This window comes from Muscardinus avellanarius (genome assembly GCF_963383645.1).
Source record: "Muscardinus avellanarius genome assembly, chromosome: 9".
Lineage (NCBI taxonomy): Eukaryota > Metazoa > Chordata > Mammalia > Rodentia > Gliridae > Muscardinus > Muscardinus avellanarius.
This window is the reverse complement of record NC_137795.1, coordinates 94,829,079-94,848,664: the sequence shown is the minus strand read 5'-3', so window position 1 is coordinate 94,848,664 and position 19,586 is coordinate 94,829,079. Positions and strand designations below refer to the sequence as shown.

Sequence of the window (19,586 nt, the reverse complement as noted above, 5' to 3'; positions counted from 1 at the left end):
TTTGCTTTCCAAAGCCAGTTGAGGCAGCCCCTGAGCACGAAGGTCTGCTGCCCAGCTGCGGGAAAGCCCCTGCGTTTGTGAAGGTCATTTGTAAACTGTGAAGGTCATTTGTAAACTGTGAAGGTCATTTGTAAACTGTGAAGGGTCATTGTGAAGGTCATTTGTGAATTGTGAAGGGTCATTGTGAAGGTCATTTGTAAACTGTGAAGGGTCACTGTGAAGGTCATTTGTGAACTGTGAAGGGCCATTGTGAAGGTTATTTGTGAACTGTGAAGGTCATTTGTAAATTGTGAAGGGTCATTGTGAAGGTCATTTGTAAACTGTGAAGGGTCATTGTGAAGGTCATTTGTGAACTGTGAAGGGTCATTGTGAAGGTCATTTGTGAACTGTGAAGGGTCATTGTGAAGGTCATTTATAAACTGTGAAGGTCATTTGTAAACTGTGAAGGTCATTTGTAAATTGTGAAGGGTCATTGTGAAGGTCATTTGTAAACTGTGAAGGGTCACTGTGAAGGTCATTTGTGAACTGTGAAGGGCCATTGTGAAGGTTATTTGTGAACTGTGAAGGTCATTTGTAAATTGTGAAGGGTCATTGTGAAGGTCATTTGTAAACTGTGAAGGGTCACTGTGAAGGTCATTTGTAAACTGTGAAGGGTCACTGTGAAGGTCATTTGTGAACTGTGAAGGGTCACTGTGAAGGTCATTTGTGAACTGTGAAGGGCCATTGTGAAGGTCATTTGTGAACTGTGAAGGGTCATTGTGAAGGTCATTTGTGAACTGTGAAGGGTCATTGTGAAGGTCATTTGTAAACTGTAAAGGTCATTTGTAAACTGTGAAGGTCATTTGTAAATTGTGAAGGGTCATTGTGAAGGTCATTTGTAAACTGTGAAGGTCACTGTGAAGGTCATTTGTAAACTGTGAAGGGTCACTGTGAAGGTCATTTGTGAACTGTGAAGGGCCATTGTGAAGGTCATTTGTGAACTGTGAAGGGTCACTGTGAAGGTCATTTGTGAACTGCAACGTGTAGCTCCAGCAGTTTTTAAAGGTCGGCTCATGTATCACAGAATGGTCCTTTGAGAGCCGGGGCCTTGGAGTCAGATAGGGCTGAGTCTGGTAAAAGACTTGCATGTCACATTCTCAAGAGATGAAACTGATAAAGCCCTTGGGAAGTCCCCAGTGGAGGGGAGCTGCTGTTATTAGGAGTGTAAAGAGCCAGGCAAACCCATTCTGTCCCATACACCTGGCATGTCTGTCAGGGTTTACCAGAGAAATAGAACCCAAAGATGTGCCAGGCGTGGTGGCGCACGCTTGTAATCCCAGCATTCAGGAGGCTGAGACTGGAGGATCATGGTTTGTAGACAGCCCCAGCTACTTAGTGAGGCCTTCCACAACTTAGTGAGACCCTGTTTCAAAATAAAGAAAAAATAGGACAGTGGGTGTAGCTTGGAGGTTGAATTCCCCTGGGTTCCATCCCCAGATTCCCCCCAAAGGAAAAAAAAAAAAAAACCCAAAGATGTGTATGTATATACAAGCACGCAGAACATAGAGATATTTATGTTAAGGATGGGGCTTGTTATTACGGAGGTGCAAATCCAAAATCTGCAGGGTGAGCTCCCAGGAGGGGAAGAGTTGCTGTTGAGTCCAGAAGCGATCTGCTGGCAGAATCCCCTGTCCTAGGAAGGCCTGTCTTTTTCTATTAAGAAAGGCCTTCAACTAACTGAATGCTTTACTCGAAGTTGGCTACTTTAAATGTTAATATCACTTAAAAAAATACTTTAGCTGGACGTAGTGGTGCACACTTGTAATCCCAGTATTTGGGAGGCTGAGACAGGAGGATCGCACCAGTCTCAGCTACTTAGTGAGGCTCTCTGCAACTTAGAGAGACCTTGTTCCAAAATAAAGAATAAAAAATAGAGCTAGGGGGGTGTAGCTCAGAGGTAGAATGTCCCTGGGTTCCATCCCCAGTACCACAAAACAACAACAACAACAACAACAAAATATCTGGGTATCATACCCTAGTCAAGGCAATCCAAAATTTACCTACATCTGCAGTGTGCAAACTCAGGGATGTTTACACACACCTGTGCCTGGGAACTTCACCAAAAAGTGCTCAGAACACTGGGATCTCACTGCAGCATCCCTTCAGGGGTCCACAACTGAGGAAGCAGATATGAATGGTTCTGTCCTGATGCTGTAGGGCAGAGGGTTGAAGTGGGTTCTGTTCCTGGGCTCGCAGAGCATACAGGATGAGCAGGTGGGCTTCAGAAATCTACAGAACCCACTAGAGTAATGTTCTGAGTGTAGGCTGTGCTGAGAGGTCCTGGTGTTATATCACCCCCAGGGAAAAGAGCCTGCCTGTCCTCTTCATGAGAGGTCCATGCCTGGGCCTCTGCTGTGCCTGGTACTCACTGAACAGGGACACAGTGAGTATGTGGCTTCCAGCAGGCCATCCCTATATCAAATGTCCCCCAAAGACTGACACAAAATCATGCTTCTTTTCCACTTTATAACAGCAAGAAACTAAAAACATCAATCCTTCTGGAGTAGCTCATTCCAAAGAGTCCTGAGGGTCAAGTCAGGAGTAACTATATTTGTTAACATAGCATTCAAACCTGAAAACTGTCCACTCTTATTCAGTCTCTTCTCCTTGCGGTCTTTACAATTATTATTATTAGTGCAGTGCCGGGGATCGAACATGGTCCTCGTGTCTACTATGTATTACAAATCATCATCAAAGGTCTCCAGGCACCTCAACATTATCGTCTCATCATCAGTAGGAAGGGCTGGTTCCTGCAATACAGGGTGGAAGAGGTTGAGTTTTGACATCAGGGTCTCGGGCAGATAGGAAGGCCCTAACATCTTGGAGATGCTCGGCTCTTCCAGTCTCTACCAACTCTCACCTTCAGCTCCTGGCCAGAGAATAAGAGGGAGGATCTTATTTCCATTTCACTCAACACTCTATCCTCCAGAAACGATACAGTGGAACTGGCTTCTTTCCTATCCTGAGGATTTCCAGGAGCCCATAAAAGAGACAAGGGAAATCTTAAAGATTTATCCAAATGCCCCTCAATGGAAGTCATGAAATATGGGGTACCTACTAATGGAGCACCATGCAGCTGTTTTGGGGTTTGTTTGGATGGATGGATGGATGGATGGGAAACTGGTCATGGTGGTTGCCTCTGGGGAAGGGTATATACAGAACATTAAGCAAAGAATAATAGGAGAAAGACTAAGATTTTATTGAGTATCTTTTGGTGATTTTTGAATTTTATGCCATGTAAGTGGATTACCTCTTAGGATATCTTTTATTTATTTATTTATTTATTTATTTTTATTTTTATTTTGGTGGTACTGGGGGTGGAACCCAGGGGCCTTCTACCTCTGGGCTACACTCTCAGACCTATTTTCTGTTTTATGGAAACAGGGTCTCTTAAGCCGGGCGTGGTGGTGCACGGTTGTAATCCCCGCACTTGGGAGGCTGAGACAGGATGATCACCCAGGTTTGAAGCCAGCCTCAGTTATTTAGTGAGGCTCTCAGCAATTTAGTGAGACCCTGTTTCCAAATAAAGTATAAAATAGGGCTGGGGGTATAGCCCGGAGGTAGAAAGCCTCTGGGTTCCACCCCCAGTACCACAAAAAAAAAAAAAAAAAAAGAAAAAGAAAACAGGGTCTCTTAAGCCAGCTGAGGCTGGCTTCAAACCTGCACGATCCTCCTGTCTCAGCCTCCCAAGCGTGGGGATTACAAGCGTGCGCCACCATGCCTGGCTCTTTTTATTATTTTTTTAAAGAAGCTGCACTGTATGTGTGTAGCAAGGTTTCTAATTCCCTTTACAATGACCCTACCAACCTCTCAGAGCTCCCTAGTACCTCTTCCCCTAAAAGTGTGTTCCCAGGTTTTTGTTCTTCCTATGTCTCTCCACTCCAGCAGAAAATGACCCTTCTCCTTTGTTATCTCTGCAGAGCAGGGTTGATCCTCATGGGTTCTGGCAGTATCCCAACCCCAGCCAGCCATCTACTGAAAGTGGGGCTGGTCTCCAAGAACGGGGAATGATCTTTGCTGACCATGCCTTCCTGCTCTGGAGAAGTAGTTCCCATTCCCATACTCTCCTGATGGGGTGGGGAAATGAGACCCAAGAGTATCAGAAGGACTGGGACTAGGGCTCAATGGTAGAGCTCTTGCCCAGCATGAGGCCCTGAGTTCAATTCCAAGCACCACCCCCCCAAAAAAAAAACCAAAGAGGTAGGATCAGGTAATCTCTAGGAGAATCAAATGGGCCCCTTGTAGGACAAGGACAAAAGTTGGGACAAGAGGAAGCCAGAGTGTAGCAGATTCCAGAAGGCCAAGTATCCTGGGAAGGAACCAAACACCCAAGTCTCTGTCACACAAAGTGCTTGAATATTGTTCAAAATGGTCCATTTCAAGCTGGGTGTGGTGGCTCACACTGTTATCCCAGTACTTGGGATGCTGAGACAAGAGGACTGCAGGTTCTAGGCCAGCCTCAGCAACACAAGGAGACCCTGTTTCAAAACAAAACGATAAAAGGTCTGGGGATATAGCTCAGAGGTAGAATTCCCCTGGGTTCAATCCATAGTACAAAAAAAAAAAAAAAAGTCCTATTTCTATAACTCATTGAAAACGGTGTCTGAGGATTTTTAAGCTGCAGATTTGCTGAAAGCAACAGGATATGAGAGACGTTTGCTGGTACTGGCTGGTACTGGTTGCTGGGGTGTATTGAGTAGTATCCTCTCAAATTCATCTTCCCTGGAAACTCACTTAGAAAAAAGAGTTTTTGCAGATATAATCAGTTAAAGATCTCAAGAAGAAACTATCTTGGATTTAGAGTGGGTCCTAGATCCGTGTCAGTGAGAGATGAGAGAGGGACAGAGAGACCCAGAGAGAGTGACATGTAGAGTTAGAGGCACACCTGAAGGGATGCGGCCACGGGGCGAGGGATGCTGAGCATTGCCAGGAGCCGCCAGGAGCCAGGACAAGGCACGAGGGATCCTTGCCTGGAGCCTTTGGAGGCAGCCTGGCCCTGCCAGCACCTTAATTCCAAGCTTCCAGCCTCCAGGACTGTGAAATAAATGACTGTCCCAAAGGTCATCAAGTTTAAGGTCATTTGTTAAAGCAGCCCTACCTTGGATATCAATACAGGTGCCCACTAAGTTTCATTCAACTCTCTCCTGGGAGGCTGAGGGGGATGGCCATGAGTTGGAGGTGAAACAGGAAGAGAGTGAATTTTCTCTCTTCGCACCCTAGTCTATCAAAGCCCAAGGCCTCCTGTCCCAGAACCACTGGGATGGCTTGTGCAAGCCACAGATTCCAGGGCCCCGGTCTCATAATTAATGAGACTTCTGTGTCTAATTAACTCCAGGTGACTTAGAAACGCTGCCATCCAAACACCTCTGCTTCATGTGGACACTCTGATCTCTGCTTATTCTTTCTTTCTGGCCACACGTGGAAAAAAGAAGCCGAGAAAGCCAAGACTGTCCCTTTAATCTGTTCTCGACGTCTCAGGCAAGTGGACGGAGACGGGGGAGGGGGGGGGCAGCTGACATGGGATGGTCGCCCAAGCGTTAGTGGGAAGTGGAGACAACCACGGGGCGGGTTCTTGACCCCAATTGGTTTCTGTAGTGGGAAATGAATAATCAGTGGGAAAAGGGGCCAAATTAAAACTTAGAATATTGAAAAGCTATCCTAGTTATTTTTAGGCAAACATTTGCCATTATTAGAGCTCACCCTCTTAAATAAACAGTTGTTTTTTCTGCCAGATTAGTAGAGAGAATTCAGGGCCTGGAATCTGAGAGCAGACAGGACTTCCTTCCCCCAGGATAAGCTTTAGGAATGGGCTTCCCAACCAAGACCCCCAGCAAATGCACCACCATAGGCCGCAGCTGAATGCTAACCTCAGGTATTACTGTGGAGTCTCAGGAGAAGATGAACCAGCTTGGTCTTTTGAAAAGATGTCACACAACATTTACAAGTGCCTGCTAAGAGCCAGACTCTGGGATCTGGCCCCTACTTCGAAGGGTTCCCCCTGCAGATCTGCCCTAGGACACCCCTCTGTTTCTTTCCTCAGTTTCTCTGATGTCTTCCATCAGAGAAGCAGAGAGGGTAGAATGTCTGCCAGTGCCCCTAGTGGGGCTTGGGGGGAGCTGGCTCCTAAAGGAGGTAGGCAGATGTCTCGCTGTACCCTACTCTGTCCTACCTGTTTTAACTGAGTTTTAACACAGCAAAGGCCTTTTAAAAAATCGATAATCTGCATATAGAGCTGAAACTTGTCCTCTGGATTTTCGGGGTTGCAGCCGGCAAACATCGAACTGACAACAGAAAGAAAGAAAAAACAGAACATATTTAGAATCCTCAACTTTGCCTCTTCTTGTCACCCCTCCCCCTCCTCCACTAAACATCTACACCGCAGTGTGAACGGAGCACTTTGTATTTTTATTTTTTATATTTTGTGGTACTGGGGATGGAACCCAGGGGCCGTCTACCTCCAAGCTACATCCCCAGCCCCATTTTATTTTATTTTTTTTTACTCTTTATTTTGAAACAGGGTCTCATTGAGTGGCAAAGGCCCTCACTAAGTAACAGGCTGTCCTTGAACCGCGATCCTCCTGTCTCAGCCTCCCGAATGCTGGGATCACAAGCATGCGCCACCACATCTGGCGAATAGAGCACTTTTAAAACACCCAGTTGAATCATCGGGCAGCCCAGAGCGCTTCTTGAAAGGTTTGTGTCATCTCCACTTAAATGTCATGTCTGGGAGCTGAGACAGTGGTGCATACCTATAATCCCCCATACTTGGGAGTTTGTAACAAGACGATAGCAGGTTCAAAGCCACCCTCAGCAACTCAAAGGAGGTACTCAGCACCCTAGCAAGACCCCATTTCCAAATAAAAAATAAATTAAAATAGGACTGGGAGTGCAGCTCGGAGGTAGAATGCTTGCGGGTTTAACCCCCAGTGCCACAGAAAATAGTAAAAAAAAAAATAATAATAAAGTCATGTCTGGAAACCTCTGGAAAAGCAAGACTGCAGCAAGATTGGATTTTGTGTCCTTACTTTGGGTTCTGAGATGTGGCTTCTGGGATAAGGGAGCAGGATTCCCTCTGCTTCTTAGGTCAGCCTCCTGGAGCAAAGCCTACCTGTGTCTGCTGAGATGTACTTTGAGTTCAGTCTCAAGAGAGACTCTTGTTCAGTGTGTCTAACCCCTAAGCAAAAGCACTTGTATCAAACCTGGAGCTCAGACCCTGGTGCGAAAGGAGGGCAGCCAGGGACGAGGGAAGTAGCCCGGGCAACTGGGGCCTCCAGGCACAGAGGCTGTGAGCCCGGAGGACGGCCAGCATTTACCCCTTACTTCCTCTTGGGCTGCGATCCCATAGTGAGCTTAGAAAGTCTCTGGCAGCAGCCACTGCCTTTTCTAGGGAAAACAGAAAAAGAATTTTTAATTGGCTTTTGCTGGTCCCATCAGCAGGGGAAGAAGTTCAAATACCTCTCGGTAAGTGTGCCCCGGCAACTTCTTGACCAAGTTGTCTCTGCAGCCCGAGCCCAGGGCAGAAATAGAAATGTCTGCTTTCAGCCAGTTGCAGCAAAATGACAGTCCACACAGCAGAGCAGAGCTCGCGTCACCCAGGAGGGGGCTTCGGAGAGGACAGAGCCTCCTCTGCAACCCCTGGGCTCCCCAGGGCGGCCTCGGCCCGGCCAGGGCAAATGGGATGGCGGAAGCAGCTAGCCCTCTGGGCTGTCTGAGGCCCTGCTCCAAGCATCCTAGTTCCTGGGCACCGCTCTGGTTTCCAGTCACGGCCAAAGGCCTGACCCAAAGGCCAAGCTCCCACCAAGAGGACAATGAAGATATTCATTTGATCACGAGGTTGCGAATGGCACCCTCACTCCCAAGGCAGACAAACTAAATGTTCAGGCTGCTTTCAGCCCCAGCACCAGCACGGGGCTCTGAAGGGGCTGTCCCATTGGGTCCCCTAAGACCCAGCAGCAGGGAGTTTCCTTGCCGGATCAGCTCCCCCTGAGAACACGCCCCTTTAGTGCAAACTGAATTCCAGCTGCTCCTTGTTTTAAATCTTCCCAGCTCCTGTTTTCCATCTTCCTCGCTTCATCAGTAACCACCCCTCCCCGGCTCCTTCACATCCATTACCCTCAGCACCGTGAAGGGCGGTCTCTCCCCTACACGCAGCGCAGAGACTCCCGTACTCCCGTACGCCCAGGGGACAGGCTGTTCCCACTCGGGCCCAGGTTCTCTGTTCCCCACAGCTCCCTGCCCGCCACTCCTGCCCACTAGACTGCCATGGCCTCCCATGGGCCACCTGGCCCTGGAGCTCTCTACTCTCTACTGAAGCTTTATGTTTCCCTTCAAATCCTATGCTGAGACTTTACCCCTAAGGTGGTGGTGTTAGGAGGAGGGGACTAAGACCCTTACAAAAGAGGCCCCAGAGCTATCTTGATCACAGGGGAACGCGCCATCCATGGGGATCTGGCTCCAGTCTCCAAGCCCCGTGATCTTGGACTTTCCAGCTTCCAGAACTGGGAGCAATCCATGTCTGTTGTTTATGGCGTTTTGTATAACAATGGGCTGAGAGCTGGCCCGCTGCAGCGCTGAGGAGGACCAACGCATGCTGGGAAAGCAGGGCAAAGGGTTGCTAACCTGTGTGCCCCTGCTTGCGGCCGGGGCAGAATCTCCTCTAGGGATGCCCCAATGTCATCTCCAGGGCGACAGCACAATCCAAGGACAAGCCCACTTCCGATCACAGAACAAAATCGGTCCCTAAGAACTTCCACCGAATTATGCACACAGGTAGGGGGCCACAGAGGGGAGGCTGCGCTTCGCCCCAGGATGGGTGTGCACACGTGCTCATATGCACAAGATTCCACCCACCCATGCATTTGCACACTCATGCACACTCGTACATACTCTCTCACCCCACCTTCCTCACCTGGGGCTGGATGCACACAGAACCTCACTTTTGTCCAGGAAACTTGCTATGTTGAAGGCATCTTCAAAAAGGATCTGAAAGAAAGCACAGAACTTCAGTGTATGGGAGAGCTTTGCAGCCTCAGCTTGCTGAGGCACCCGGGGCCGAGGTCGGGAGAAAGGCTCCCTGTGTATGCCGTGTCCCCAAAGGGCATCAAACTCAAAGCTGGGGCCCCAACTCAGGACCTCTGCTCAGTGTTCTTCCCAAGGGGTGAGCATTAAGCCCTTGACTGCCCAGAACAAACTGCCAGCCGCAGGAGTGGTCGAGGGAAGAGGACGCTCCAGGGACTGTCTCCTCTTTCTAAAGAAGGCAGCAGTTTGGATATGAGAGGTGGCAGCCGCAGCCAGAGCAGGGCCTCAGTTTACAGCCCAGAAAGGCTCATCTAAACCTCCCAAGGTGGAGGTCCTGTTTACACTCATAAGCTGAGCGCAGGCTGCGTGAGGGCCCCTTGTGAAACTCACTAGCTTTGTGACCTTGGGCGAGCTACTCCATCTCTTAAACCCTCACCTATAAAACAGGAGCCACAGGAGCCACCAGCCAGGCGTGGTGGCGCACGCTTGTAATCCCCGCGCTTGGGAGGCGGAGACAGGAGGATCGCACAGGTTCGAAGCCAGCTTCAGCTACTTAGTGAGGCTCTCAGCAACTTAATGAGACCCTATTTCCAAATAAAGTATAAAATAGGTTTGGGAGTGTAGTCCGGAGATAGAAAAGCCCTTGGGTTCCATCCCCAGTACCACCAATAAACAAACAAACAAACAAACCATGGTTTCGATGTCTGTCCCCTCCAAGACATATGTTGAAATTTAACTGCAATGTAATGGTTTCAGGAGCGGAGGCCTTTAAGAGGTGAGTAGGTGCTGAGGGCTCTGCCCCCCTGGGTGCCTTCACAAAGGGCTCTCTCTCCTGTCCTCTCTCCTCAGGCCTTGGGATGATACAGCAAGAAGCCCTCACTAGATGCCAGCACCCTGATGTCGGACTTTTCCACCTCCTAACCGTGAGCCAGCAAGCTTCTGTTCATTATACATGACCCGGTCTCAGGGATTCTGTTACAGCCACACGAAATGGACTAAGACGACCATAGCACCTACTCAAAGGGTTGTCACAAGAATTAAGTGAGGTCATGGACTTAAAGGCACTGGCCACATAGTGATGGCTCATCATGGTGCACACGTCATCTGCTTAAAAAAAAAAAAAGAATGTATGCATTGTGGAAATTCTGGAGCACAGAAACATATAGGAAACAGGGATCGCTGAGAAAAAAATCCTACCCGAGATATCCATTGTTGACCTTTCTATTTTTCTTAGGAATATTATATAATATAGTGATGGTGACAATGGTTGGTAATGATGATATGTTGATTACAACAATATAATTCCATATTTACATTCTTGGTCTAAATTTGGGCAGTTATTGGTCTTGCTTCTCAGGGATTCTGATTCAGCGAGTCTGGCGTGGATGCCCGGCAGCTGCCTGTTTACTGAACTCTCCAGGTTATTCAGCTGAGAAACATCAAGGGAGACAATGAAGGGCTGACCGTCAACCAATAAGCAAGCTGGCTGTGGTGGCCCCGCCCCTAATCCCAGTTCTTGGGAGACTGAGACAGGAGGATCGCAAGGTTAGAGATCAGCCTCAACAATTTAGCCAGACTCTCAACAACCTAGTGTGACCCCGTTTCAAAACAAAATATCTAGTGTGACCTGTTTCAAAACAAAATAAAAATTTAAAAAAAGGGCTGGGAGAATAGCTTGGAGGTAGAATGCTCCTAGGTTCAATTCCCAGTACCAACACACACACACACACACACACACACACACACACACACACACACAAAACAAAAACATAAGTCAAGGGAAGAAAGATTTGAAAAAATGTGTGGTCAGAGAGATAGAGTCCCTGAAGCAGAAACTGGGTATTTGGGCAAGCCATGCCTCTCATTTGGCCTGTCAACTGGAGGATGGGACTGGGTGACAGCTCTGTTGTTGTGACAGCTTGGGCCTGATGCTTGCAGAAGCTTCCAGAAGGATGGGAGCATTCCAGACTGCAAGCCCAGGGTCAGGGGCACATACAGGCTCCAAGATTCCAGAGAGACAGGAAGCTAGCGTGGCTATCTCCTCAAAGGGACCACCTACAGAGGAGCATTGGAAAGTCAGGGCAAGGGGGGGGGAGGTCACTGTGGATGCTAAATACTAAATACGCACAGGCCAGGCACAGAAAGCACACAGTTGCCTGCCCTGGGCTCGAGGGGTGAGGGCGGCCTCGGCCCAGGTGGTAGCAGCAGGCTTCCACGGCTCTCCTCGCTCACTTCCCTCAGCACATGATGGCCCCTAATGCCACCTGCTGCTCGGCTTTGCAGACCACGATGGCTGCTCTAACTTCTCAGAGGCTGAGAAGTGCACTGGGGGTGGGAGTCGAGGCTGCTTCCGGCTCACTGGGTGGTCTCTGGGCTGGGAACTGGCAGCCTTGTCACTGCCTGGTTGGGCCTTTCTCAGTCAGCTCAGGAAGCTGGTCATCTGGCCCATTTGGTCAGTGGGAGGGGAGAAGAGATATGGTGGAAGTTTCTGGAAAAGTCCCTCCTGTTATTTTGTTGTTTATTTGTTTTGTTTGGTTAGGTTTGGTATTAGGGATTGAACCCAGGGGCATTCTACCTCCAAGTTACACCCCCTGCCCTATTTTATTTTATTTTATTTATTTATTTATTTTGAGATACTGGGGATGGAACCCAGGGACGTTCTATTGCTAAGCCACACCCCCAGCCTTATTTTTTATTCTTTATTTGAAACAGGGTCTCACTGAGTTGCAAAGGGCCTCACTAAGTAGTAGCTGAGGCTGTCCGTGAACCTATGATCCTCCTGTCTCAGCCTCTCAAATGCTGAGATTACAAGGGTGTGCCACCACGCCTGACTTTATATTTTATTTTGAAACAGGGCCTCACTAAGTTGCTTAGGGTCCTGCTTAATTGCTGAGGCTGGCTTTGAACCTGCCGTTCTCCTATCTCAGCCTCCCAAGTACTGAGATTTCCATCATGCCAGACTAGAAAAATCCTTCCTTGACTTTCAGCCCTCACAGGAACTCTTTGCTTCTCTACCCAGTGTAAAGGAGGAAGAATGAGGGCTGGGGTGAGGAGTGGAGGGCGGGAAGGGGTGATGAACCAGCGGGAATATGGAGCCGGGCGGAGGGAAGGGAGGAACCGGACCCATGGGAAGTCCCTGATGTGAGCAGTACATTTCTTCACGGTTTAATAATCAAGTCACACACAGCCAAAAGATGCCCACCGGATACAGCCCCCTTAACCCTTGAATCTGCAACCCCATAGAAAGGCCACAGCTCTAACACGATAAAACAAAACACTGTTGGGTGGTCATGGACATGCTGTGGAGGAACCAGAAGCCTGCAGTGAGAGCCAGAATCCGGTGGCACCTCAGACTTGCTGACTGACCCCAGCACAGCCCGGGGTCCCCTGGCACAGGGCTGCTCACCTCATCGGGGGTGGAGACCAGCGAGCAGCTGGCCCCCTGGCTGTCCACCCCGCTGTCCTTGGCACTGCCCTCCGCACAGGCCGGCTCTTGGAAGGCCATCACCAGGCTGGGGAGGCCGCCATGTTTCTGCAGCCAGGCCTCCAGGAGGCTGACCTTCCTGTCTTCGGACAGCGTCTGCCACAGGTGGGAAATGGCCGCAGAGACGATGGGGAGCGTCGCCTCCTGTGCAGTGACGATGCCGTTCCAGGTCAGGAGGTCCATCGTCTGCTTGTAAAAGTTGAGGTACCTGGACCAGAGGTGGCGTGGGCTCAGGATTCCTGGTGGGGCCACTGCACCCAGGGGCGGCCACGCTCTCGGTTTCCCATGGCTTAGCCTAAGTCTCTGCCCACCCTGATCCCGCAGAGTGAAAGCCACTATGGGGGCCATGGAAGATGTGGTTCGGGCATGGGGCACCTCTGCAGGTCCTCCCAGCCCCTTGCCCCTGCAGCTCTCTGCCCCACAGATGATGAAAGGCAGCTGGCTCAGCTCTCATCTGGGGAAAAAATCCTTACAAGGATTTTTTAGAGGTCATGAATGTGTGTGCCAGATATGACTGCCGGTTTAATTTAGGGCCTGGAAGACAGGCTCAACTGTGGGGTGGGCCTCCTTCTTTGGGCCAAGAAACCACACTACTACTAAGGGGTCTTAAATCTGGGGAAGAAGCAGTGGCTGTGGAAGTCCAGGGCAGCCAGAAACCATCTTTCTATAAGACCATATATCGCTAGGCAAGTTGATGCATACTTGCAATCCTAGTACTGGGGAGGCTGAGACAGGAGGATCTCAGGTGTGAGGACAGTCTCAGTAAGTGGTAAGACTCTCATCAACCTAGCAAGACCCTGTTTTCAAATAAGAATTTTAAAAATAGGGCTGGTCGTGTAGCTCAGAGGTAGAATGCCTCTGGGCTCAATCCCCAGTGCCACACACACACACACACACACACACACACACACACACACACACACAGAGACCATTGTAAGGTATGGAGTATCTTAGCCTTTGTAATCACCATCAAAAGCCCCAAGTGCACCCCACATAAACACCCAGTCTAAATAAAAACAGCATTTGTCTTACAAATGTAGCTTTGAGACTGTTCATCTGGCCCTTTGGCCATGCCCATCCCGAGCCCCTTCTACGTGGGAGTTGTGGAGTTCAAGGCCGGGTCTGAATCACACACTGAGGCTACAGCATCGGCCAGCTGGAACCTCTGTCCACAGGGCTCCATGGGTGCCCCAAACCTCCCCACCCAGCTGTTCACACCGTTCAAATTCTAGGAGGTCTGGTGACAGAGCGCCTGGGGAGTTGATGAGATGGACTTTTTTCTCCTCCTTTTCTTCCTCCTCTTCCTCCCCATCTTCTTGGTCTTCCTCTTCCTCATCTTCTTCCTCCTCAGCATCCTTCTCTGTGTCACCTGGGCACCAGGCAGAGGAGCCGTTCTCAGGAAAACCATCTGGATCCAGGCTGGGGAGGAAACAGAAGCAAGACAATCCTATCCTATAGACACGGTAACATAAACACAGAAATTCTTCACGTAATTTTAACAACAATATATATAAAATCCAACTCTCTATCTACTACTTATCTACCGATCTGTATATCATGACCAGATAGCCCTTATTCAAGAAGTACATGGTGGCTGATTCAATGTTTGAAAATCAGTCAGTATAATTCATCAATAAATTAAAGAAGAAAAAAACATGATTATCTTAATAGATGCAAAAAATTGAAAAAAAAAAACCACCAAAATCCATTCATGATATGAACTCTCAGCAAACTAGGAACAGAAGGAACTTCTTAATGTGATAAAGGGTACCTATAAAAAAAATCCTATTGCTAATACTATACTTTTTTTGCAGTGGTACTGGGGTTCCTGGAAACTCTTCTACCTCTGGGCTACACTTCCAGACCTATTTTATATTTTTATTGGGAAACAGGGTCTCTTAAGCCAGTGAGGCTGACTTCAAACCTGCGCGATCCTCCTGTCTCTGCCTCCCAAGCACGGGGATTACAAGCGTGCGCCACCACACCCGGCGCTAATACCATACTTAATGGTAGAAGACTGAATGTTTCTGCCCAAAAGCCAGGAATAAGACAAGGATGTCAGTTCTCATCATTTTTATTCAGGATCATATTGGAAGTTCTAACTATGCTTAAAAACAGTTGGATGTTTCAAAACAATGAATAGAGAAGGTTTTGAATACTCTCAATATGAAAAAATGATAAAATGTCAGAGGTGATAGATAGGCTGGTGACCACAATCTGATATTTACACATTATATACATGTATTTATCTACCCCATAAACATGTACTACTATTATGTGTAAATTAGATATCTAAGTACTTCTATATGCCAGGAAGGAGCATTCAGGAATTAAAATTTTAAAAATTCTAATCACAGTAGCACCAAAAAAACATGAAACACTTAAGTTTAATCCCAAAGTTCACAAAACAGTACAGAGAAGAGAATAAAAGTCACACATAACCCCAGCAGAGAACGCTAGGAATGGCGTCTCTTGTCACCTCGCGCAGGCAGGCTTTTCGGTAAGCTCTGAATGGCGACTGGTGCACGTCCCCTTCTGGGATGTGCAAAGGCTGCTGTGCTCATCCAACCTGGCCGCACCCCATGCCCTTAGAGCTGGACGTGGGGCCTGGGCATTGCCCCTAGAGTCCAGACTGTGGTCAGAACAGCTCTGCAGACTGCCCCGTGCCAGGCAGGGGTTGGGAAGTCCTTTGAGAGCAGAGCAGAGATTATAGCCACATGGCATACCAGAAAAGCCCAGAAACGGTGGGGGTTTGTTACAGATGTTGACATCATGAAAGTATTATGAAAAAAAAAAGACATTTCTCAAATCAATCTCTCTTTCAAAGTTTGAACGTGACATTGTTTTTTTTTTTTTTTTTTTTTTAATGGTACCGGGGTTCCTGGAAACCCTTCTATCTCCGGGCTACACTCCCAAACCTATTTTTACACTTTTTTATTTGGAAACAGGGTCTCTTAAACCAGCACCACTGGCTTCGAACCTGCGCGATCCTCCTGTCTCCGCCTCCCAAGCGTGGGGATTACAAGCGTGCCCCACCACGCCCGGCAGAATGTGACATTGTTAATAATGTTCCCTTCTCAGCCTCTGTGACAACTGTTAAACACTGCTGTAGCCTTTCCTCTTTGGCTCTTCCTAGGTTTCCATGAGATTGAAAGTAGGCTGAAATTTGTGTTTTCTTATTTGTGTGTGTGTGTATATATATATGTAGTATGTTACATTTGCTTTATGTATATTGCATATATATCCTCTATATTCTACTATATATATATTAATATATAAAATATTACATTTGCTAGCCAAGAGTGGTGGCACATGCCTGTAATCCCAGTACTTGGGAGGCTGAAACAGTAGGATTGCAGGTTTGATGCCAGCCCCAGCAACTTAGCAAGACCCTGTTTTGAAATAAAAGATAAAATAAGATTGACATTATAGATTAGAGTTAGAATGCCCCTGGGCTCAATCCCTGATACCAAAAAAAGTATAAAATTTTAAAAATAGGTGAATGGATATTCTTCAAAATTAACATTGAATTTCTTTTTCTTTTTCTTTTTTTTTTGTGGTACTGAGAGTGGAACCCAGGGGCTTTCTACCTCTGGGCTATACTCCCAGACCTATTTTATACTTTATTTGGAAACAGGGTCTCACCAAGTTGCTGAGAGCCTCACTAAGTAGCTGAGGCTGGCTTCGAACCTGTGCCATCCTCCTGTCTCAGCCTCCCAATTTGCTGGGCTTACAAGCGTGCGCCACCACACCCGGCTAACATTGATTTTCTTTGATAGGTGAGCTGACACATATCCTCAGGCTTTCCTGTATTTTTTATGTCTTCTACAATAAGAATGGATAATTTTTGCAATTAGGGAAAGCCCCGGGCAAGTTAGTAGGATGAAGGAGAGCAGAATTGTGCCCAGGACGAGTCTAACTGAGTGGGCAGCAGGTGGAGGGAGGTGTTGGTGCAAGACTGTAGGCTCCCCTGCTCCTGATGCATGCTGGGTCTCACCTGTCAGTTCCAGAGTACAGTCTGGCATATTCTTCCTTAACTTCCTCCAAGCTGCTGGCATTCCCATCTTCCAGACTGAAGGAGTCTATCAGGGAATCGAAGGCCAGAGTCACAGAGCGGAACATCAGACCCTCGTCCCACCTCTCCTGCCTTTCTTGTCCAGGGAGACGATGGGTGAAGCCCTGTCCCTCCCAGGTTCAGTATGAGGGGATCCAAAGCCCCATTTTTCACCTCTCCTTGTAGACCTGAGAGGAGATATCAGGACAAGCCCTGGCCCTCTTCCCTGGCCTCTCAAGGTGGGGTCAGCTGGCTTCAGCAGAGCCCCATTAGGGGACTCATCAAACCTGCACAGTCTGGTGGTCCTGCCGGTCCTACAGGACTGCCCGCTCCCTACAGGCAGGGGCACCTGTATCAGGCACAGCTCAGCACAGTGCCTCCTGTGCAGCTGGCCCTTAATAAATCTGTGTGGACTCTGGGTAACCCAGCCTCCCAGTGGAAGAACTGAACCAGCCTTCTCCCAGAGGGATCTACCTTTCAGCTTCAGCAAGTTATCCAAGGTTTGCTCCAGTTCCTGAATGTGATTCTTTGCCTTATTCAGAACCTGCCACTGAGGACAGAGACAGACAGTGCTGAGAAGACAACCTTTCACCGCGGAGACTGGTTCTGTGGAGCCGGGAACCCCTCCCCAGTAGGAGGCCACATTCTTTCAAATGCAAAGCAACATCTTTGACCTTGCCAGTGGAAAGGACAGAAAGTCTGTTCCCAGGCACAAGTGGCACGGGGTCTCTTTTGTACCCTAGAAATGGATTCTCACTGAAATACCAAAGCATGGGGAAACAAGCTGTGTTCTGCAAACTACTAATACCTGCAGGAAAGCAAATGACTATGTAGGTTACTAGCAGGCGGATTGCTGACCTCCTGGGCTGAAACCCAGGCCCAGGCCTCGGGATAGGCAGGAGGGTGGCAGGGCCAGGCCTGTCCCTCAGTGTGTGGTCACGTGTCCTCTCCATTCTCAGGTCCCCCTACCTTTGATGCTGTAAGATCAGACTGAGAGTAAACAGTCTTCCGCAGGTTGCTGAAGAGCCCCGCCATGGTGGCTCGATGGCGGGCCTGGGAGAGACGTCTGCGGGCCACCCGTGGTTCGAGTCCCTGCGGCTGTGCCAGGGGCTGGGGCGGTGCTGTGCCACTGGGGTTACTGCCTTCTTCAGAGGTTGCCATGATAATCTGCAATATAATAGAATGCTTTTTTAAAAAAAATACCTGAATAATGAAGATACAACCCCAAGGGAAAAGAAAGTCTGAGCACAGAGAACTGAGGTAACTCTCAGGTAAAAAGACCCAAAGCAACAAATACAATCAGTAACAGACACAAACTCCAGGTCACTTGAAATCTCTTACCAATACTTGAATTCTAAAACCACAAGCCAGCTTGGCGTGGTGGCGCACGCTTGTAATCCCCGCGCTTGGAAGGCGGAGACAGGAGGATCGCGCTGGTTCGGAGCCAGCCTCACTGGCTTAAGAGACCCTGTTTCCAAATAAACAAAATATAAAATAGGTCTGGCAGTGTAGCCCGGAGATAGAAGGGCTTCCAGGAACTCCAGTACCACCAATAAATAAATAAATAAATAAATAAATAAATACATAAATAAAACAAAACCACAAGCCAGCTGGGTGTGCTGGTACCCACCTGTAAACAAAGTACTTTGGAGGCTGAGATGGGAGGATCATAGATTTGGAGGCCAGCCTTAGCAAGTTAATGAGACCCTGTTTCAAAACAAAAAGTAAAATAGGGCTGGAGGTATATCTCCGAGATAGAATGGCATATGTTCAATCCTCAGTACCACAATAAGCAAATAAATAAAATCATAAGCCACATATGTTGGATTTGCAGTTGAAGGGCACTAGGGCTTATCATCCCAGGAAGGTTCTGGCACATTGTAGATCCTCACCAGACACTTGCTGATTTCTGTGGCCAAGGACAACATCCCCAGCCTGAGATCTTCTGCTTCTGAGTCTCTTCAAAGCTAAACAGGCACATGCCCACCCTGTGAGATCTCTCCGACCTTAAGAACGGCCGCCTTGGGTAGGGCCCCAGTGGTGCAAATACATGAAGTGTCTACTTTAGATTCATGAATGTCCTGTGCCTATATTATACCTCAAAAAGAAGGAAGAGAATACAGTCTACCTCCCATAAAAGCAAGAAGCCCCTGATACTTTGTTTGTTTGCCTGCTTCTGATGGAACAGTAAGAGATCCTTATGGCAGCTTTAATCGGATTTGATCTTTCAAACCAGGAGTATTGTCTAAGACAATACACGGGACAGGCAACTGAAGGCAAACACCGCTCTGGATGAATGGAGGAATGAAATTACCAGAGTCCTTCCGGGAACTTGAATTCTCTAATAATCATCAATAATAACACCAAATCTACAGCTTTCTCAACGTCAATGCAAATACAACTGCCAATGATGTGGGGTCCCCCAAGGCTTCTATTCAAACACAATATTGAAAAGGCTGTGGGAACTGTCACTAGGCAAGGGTGCAGTCCTCTGCCTCACCAACAGGGGGCAGACCTCACAGCCCTTGCTTCTGGAAGCAGCCAGAGCTTTCGGCCTTCACAGCCCAACTCCAGGGGTAAGGACAGCACCCGTGGATCTTGACCAGTTGCCTGGAGCTGTAGCCTCCACCTCTTCCGCCTGCATCGGGTACCCCCAAGTCAGGAGCTGGAAGAAAATTTCCCCCCTGGGAAAATTTCCCCCCTGGGGTGGGAAGAAGTGACGCGGCGGGGAAGCTAGCAAAGGGTCCTCCACTCTGCTTGAAGGAGAGATTTTAGTCCAGCAGGTGGTAATCTTAATCAGAACTTCTGTGATTGTTAACATCCTTCCCCAAAAGTGAGACTTGTCAGCCTAAAAAGACCCTGTTTCAAAATAAAAATAAAACAGGGCTAGGGGAGTAGCTCCAAGGTCGAATGCAACAACAACAAAAACACCACTTAAGAGCCCGAGAACTGACATTTTAATGACTTAAATAAAAAGCAACAGCCTTACAT

At 48.2% G+C, this 19,586-nt stretch overlaps 1 protein-coding gene across 1 annotated transcript; it reads right to left on the bottom strand.

Annotated features, from left to right (window-relative positions):
- Positions 1–2,717: 2,717 nt before the first annotated feature.
- Positions 2,718–17,756, bottom strand: STRA8 (stimulated by retinoic acid 8; the record flags this gene model as incomplete). The annotated part of the gene is made up of 8 exons (XM_080701492.1): positions 2,718–2,789; positions 6,209–6,320; positions 8,948–9,021; positions 12,464–12,749; positions 13,760–13,960; positions 16,539–16,623; positions 17,070–17,145; positions 17,565–17,756. 8 exons carry the CDS (start codon positions 17,754–17,756, stop codon positions 2,718–2,720), a joined length of 1,098 nt encoding a protein of 365 aa, XP_080557618.1.
- Positions 17,757–19,586: the final 1,830 nt, after the last annotated feature.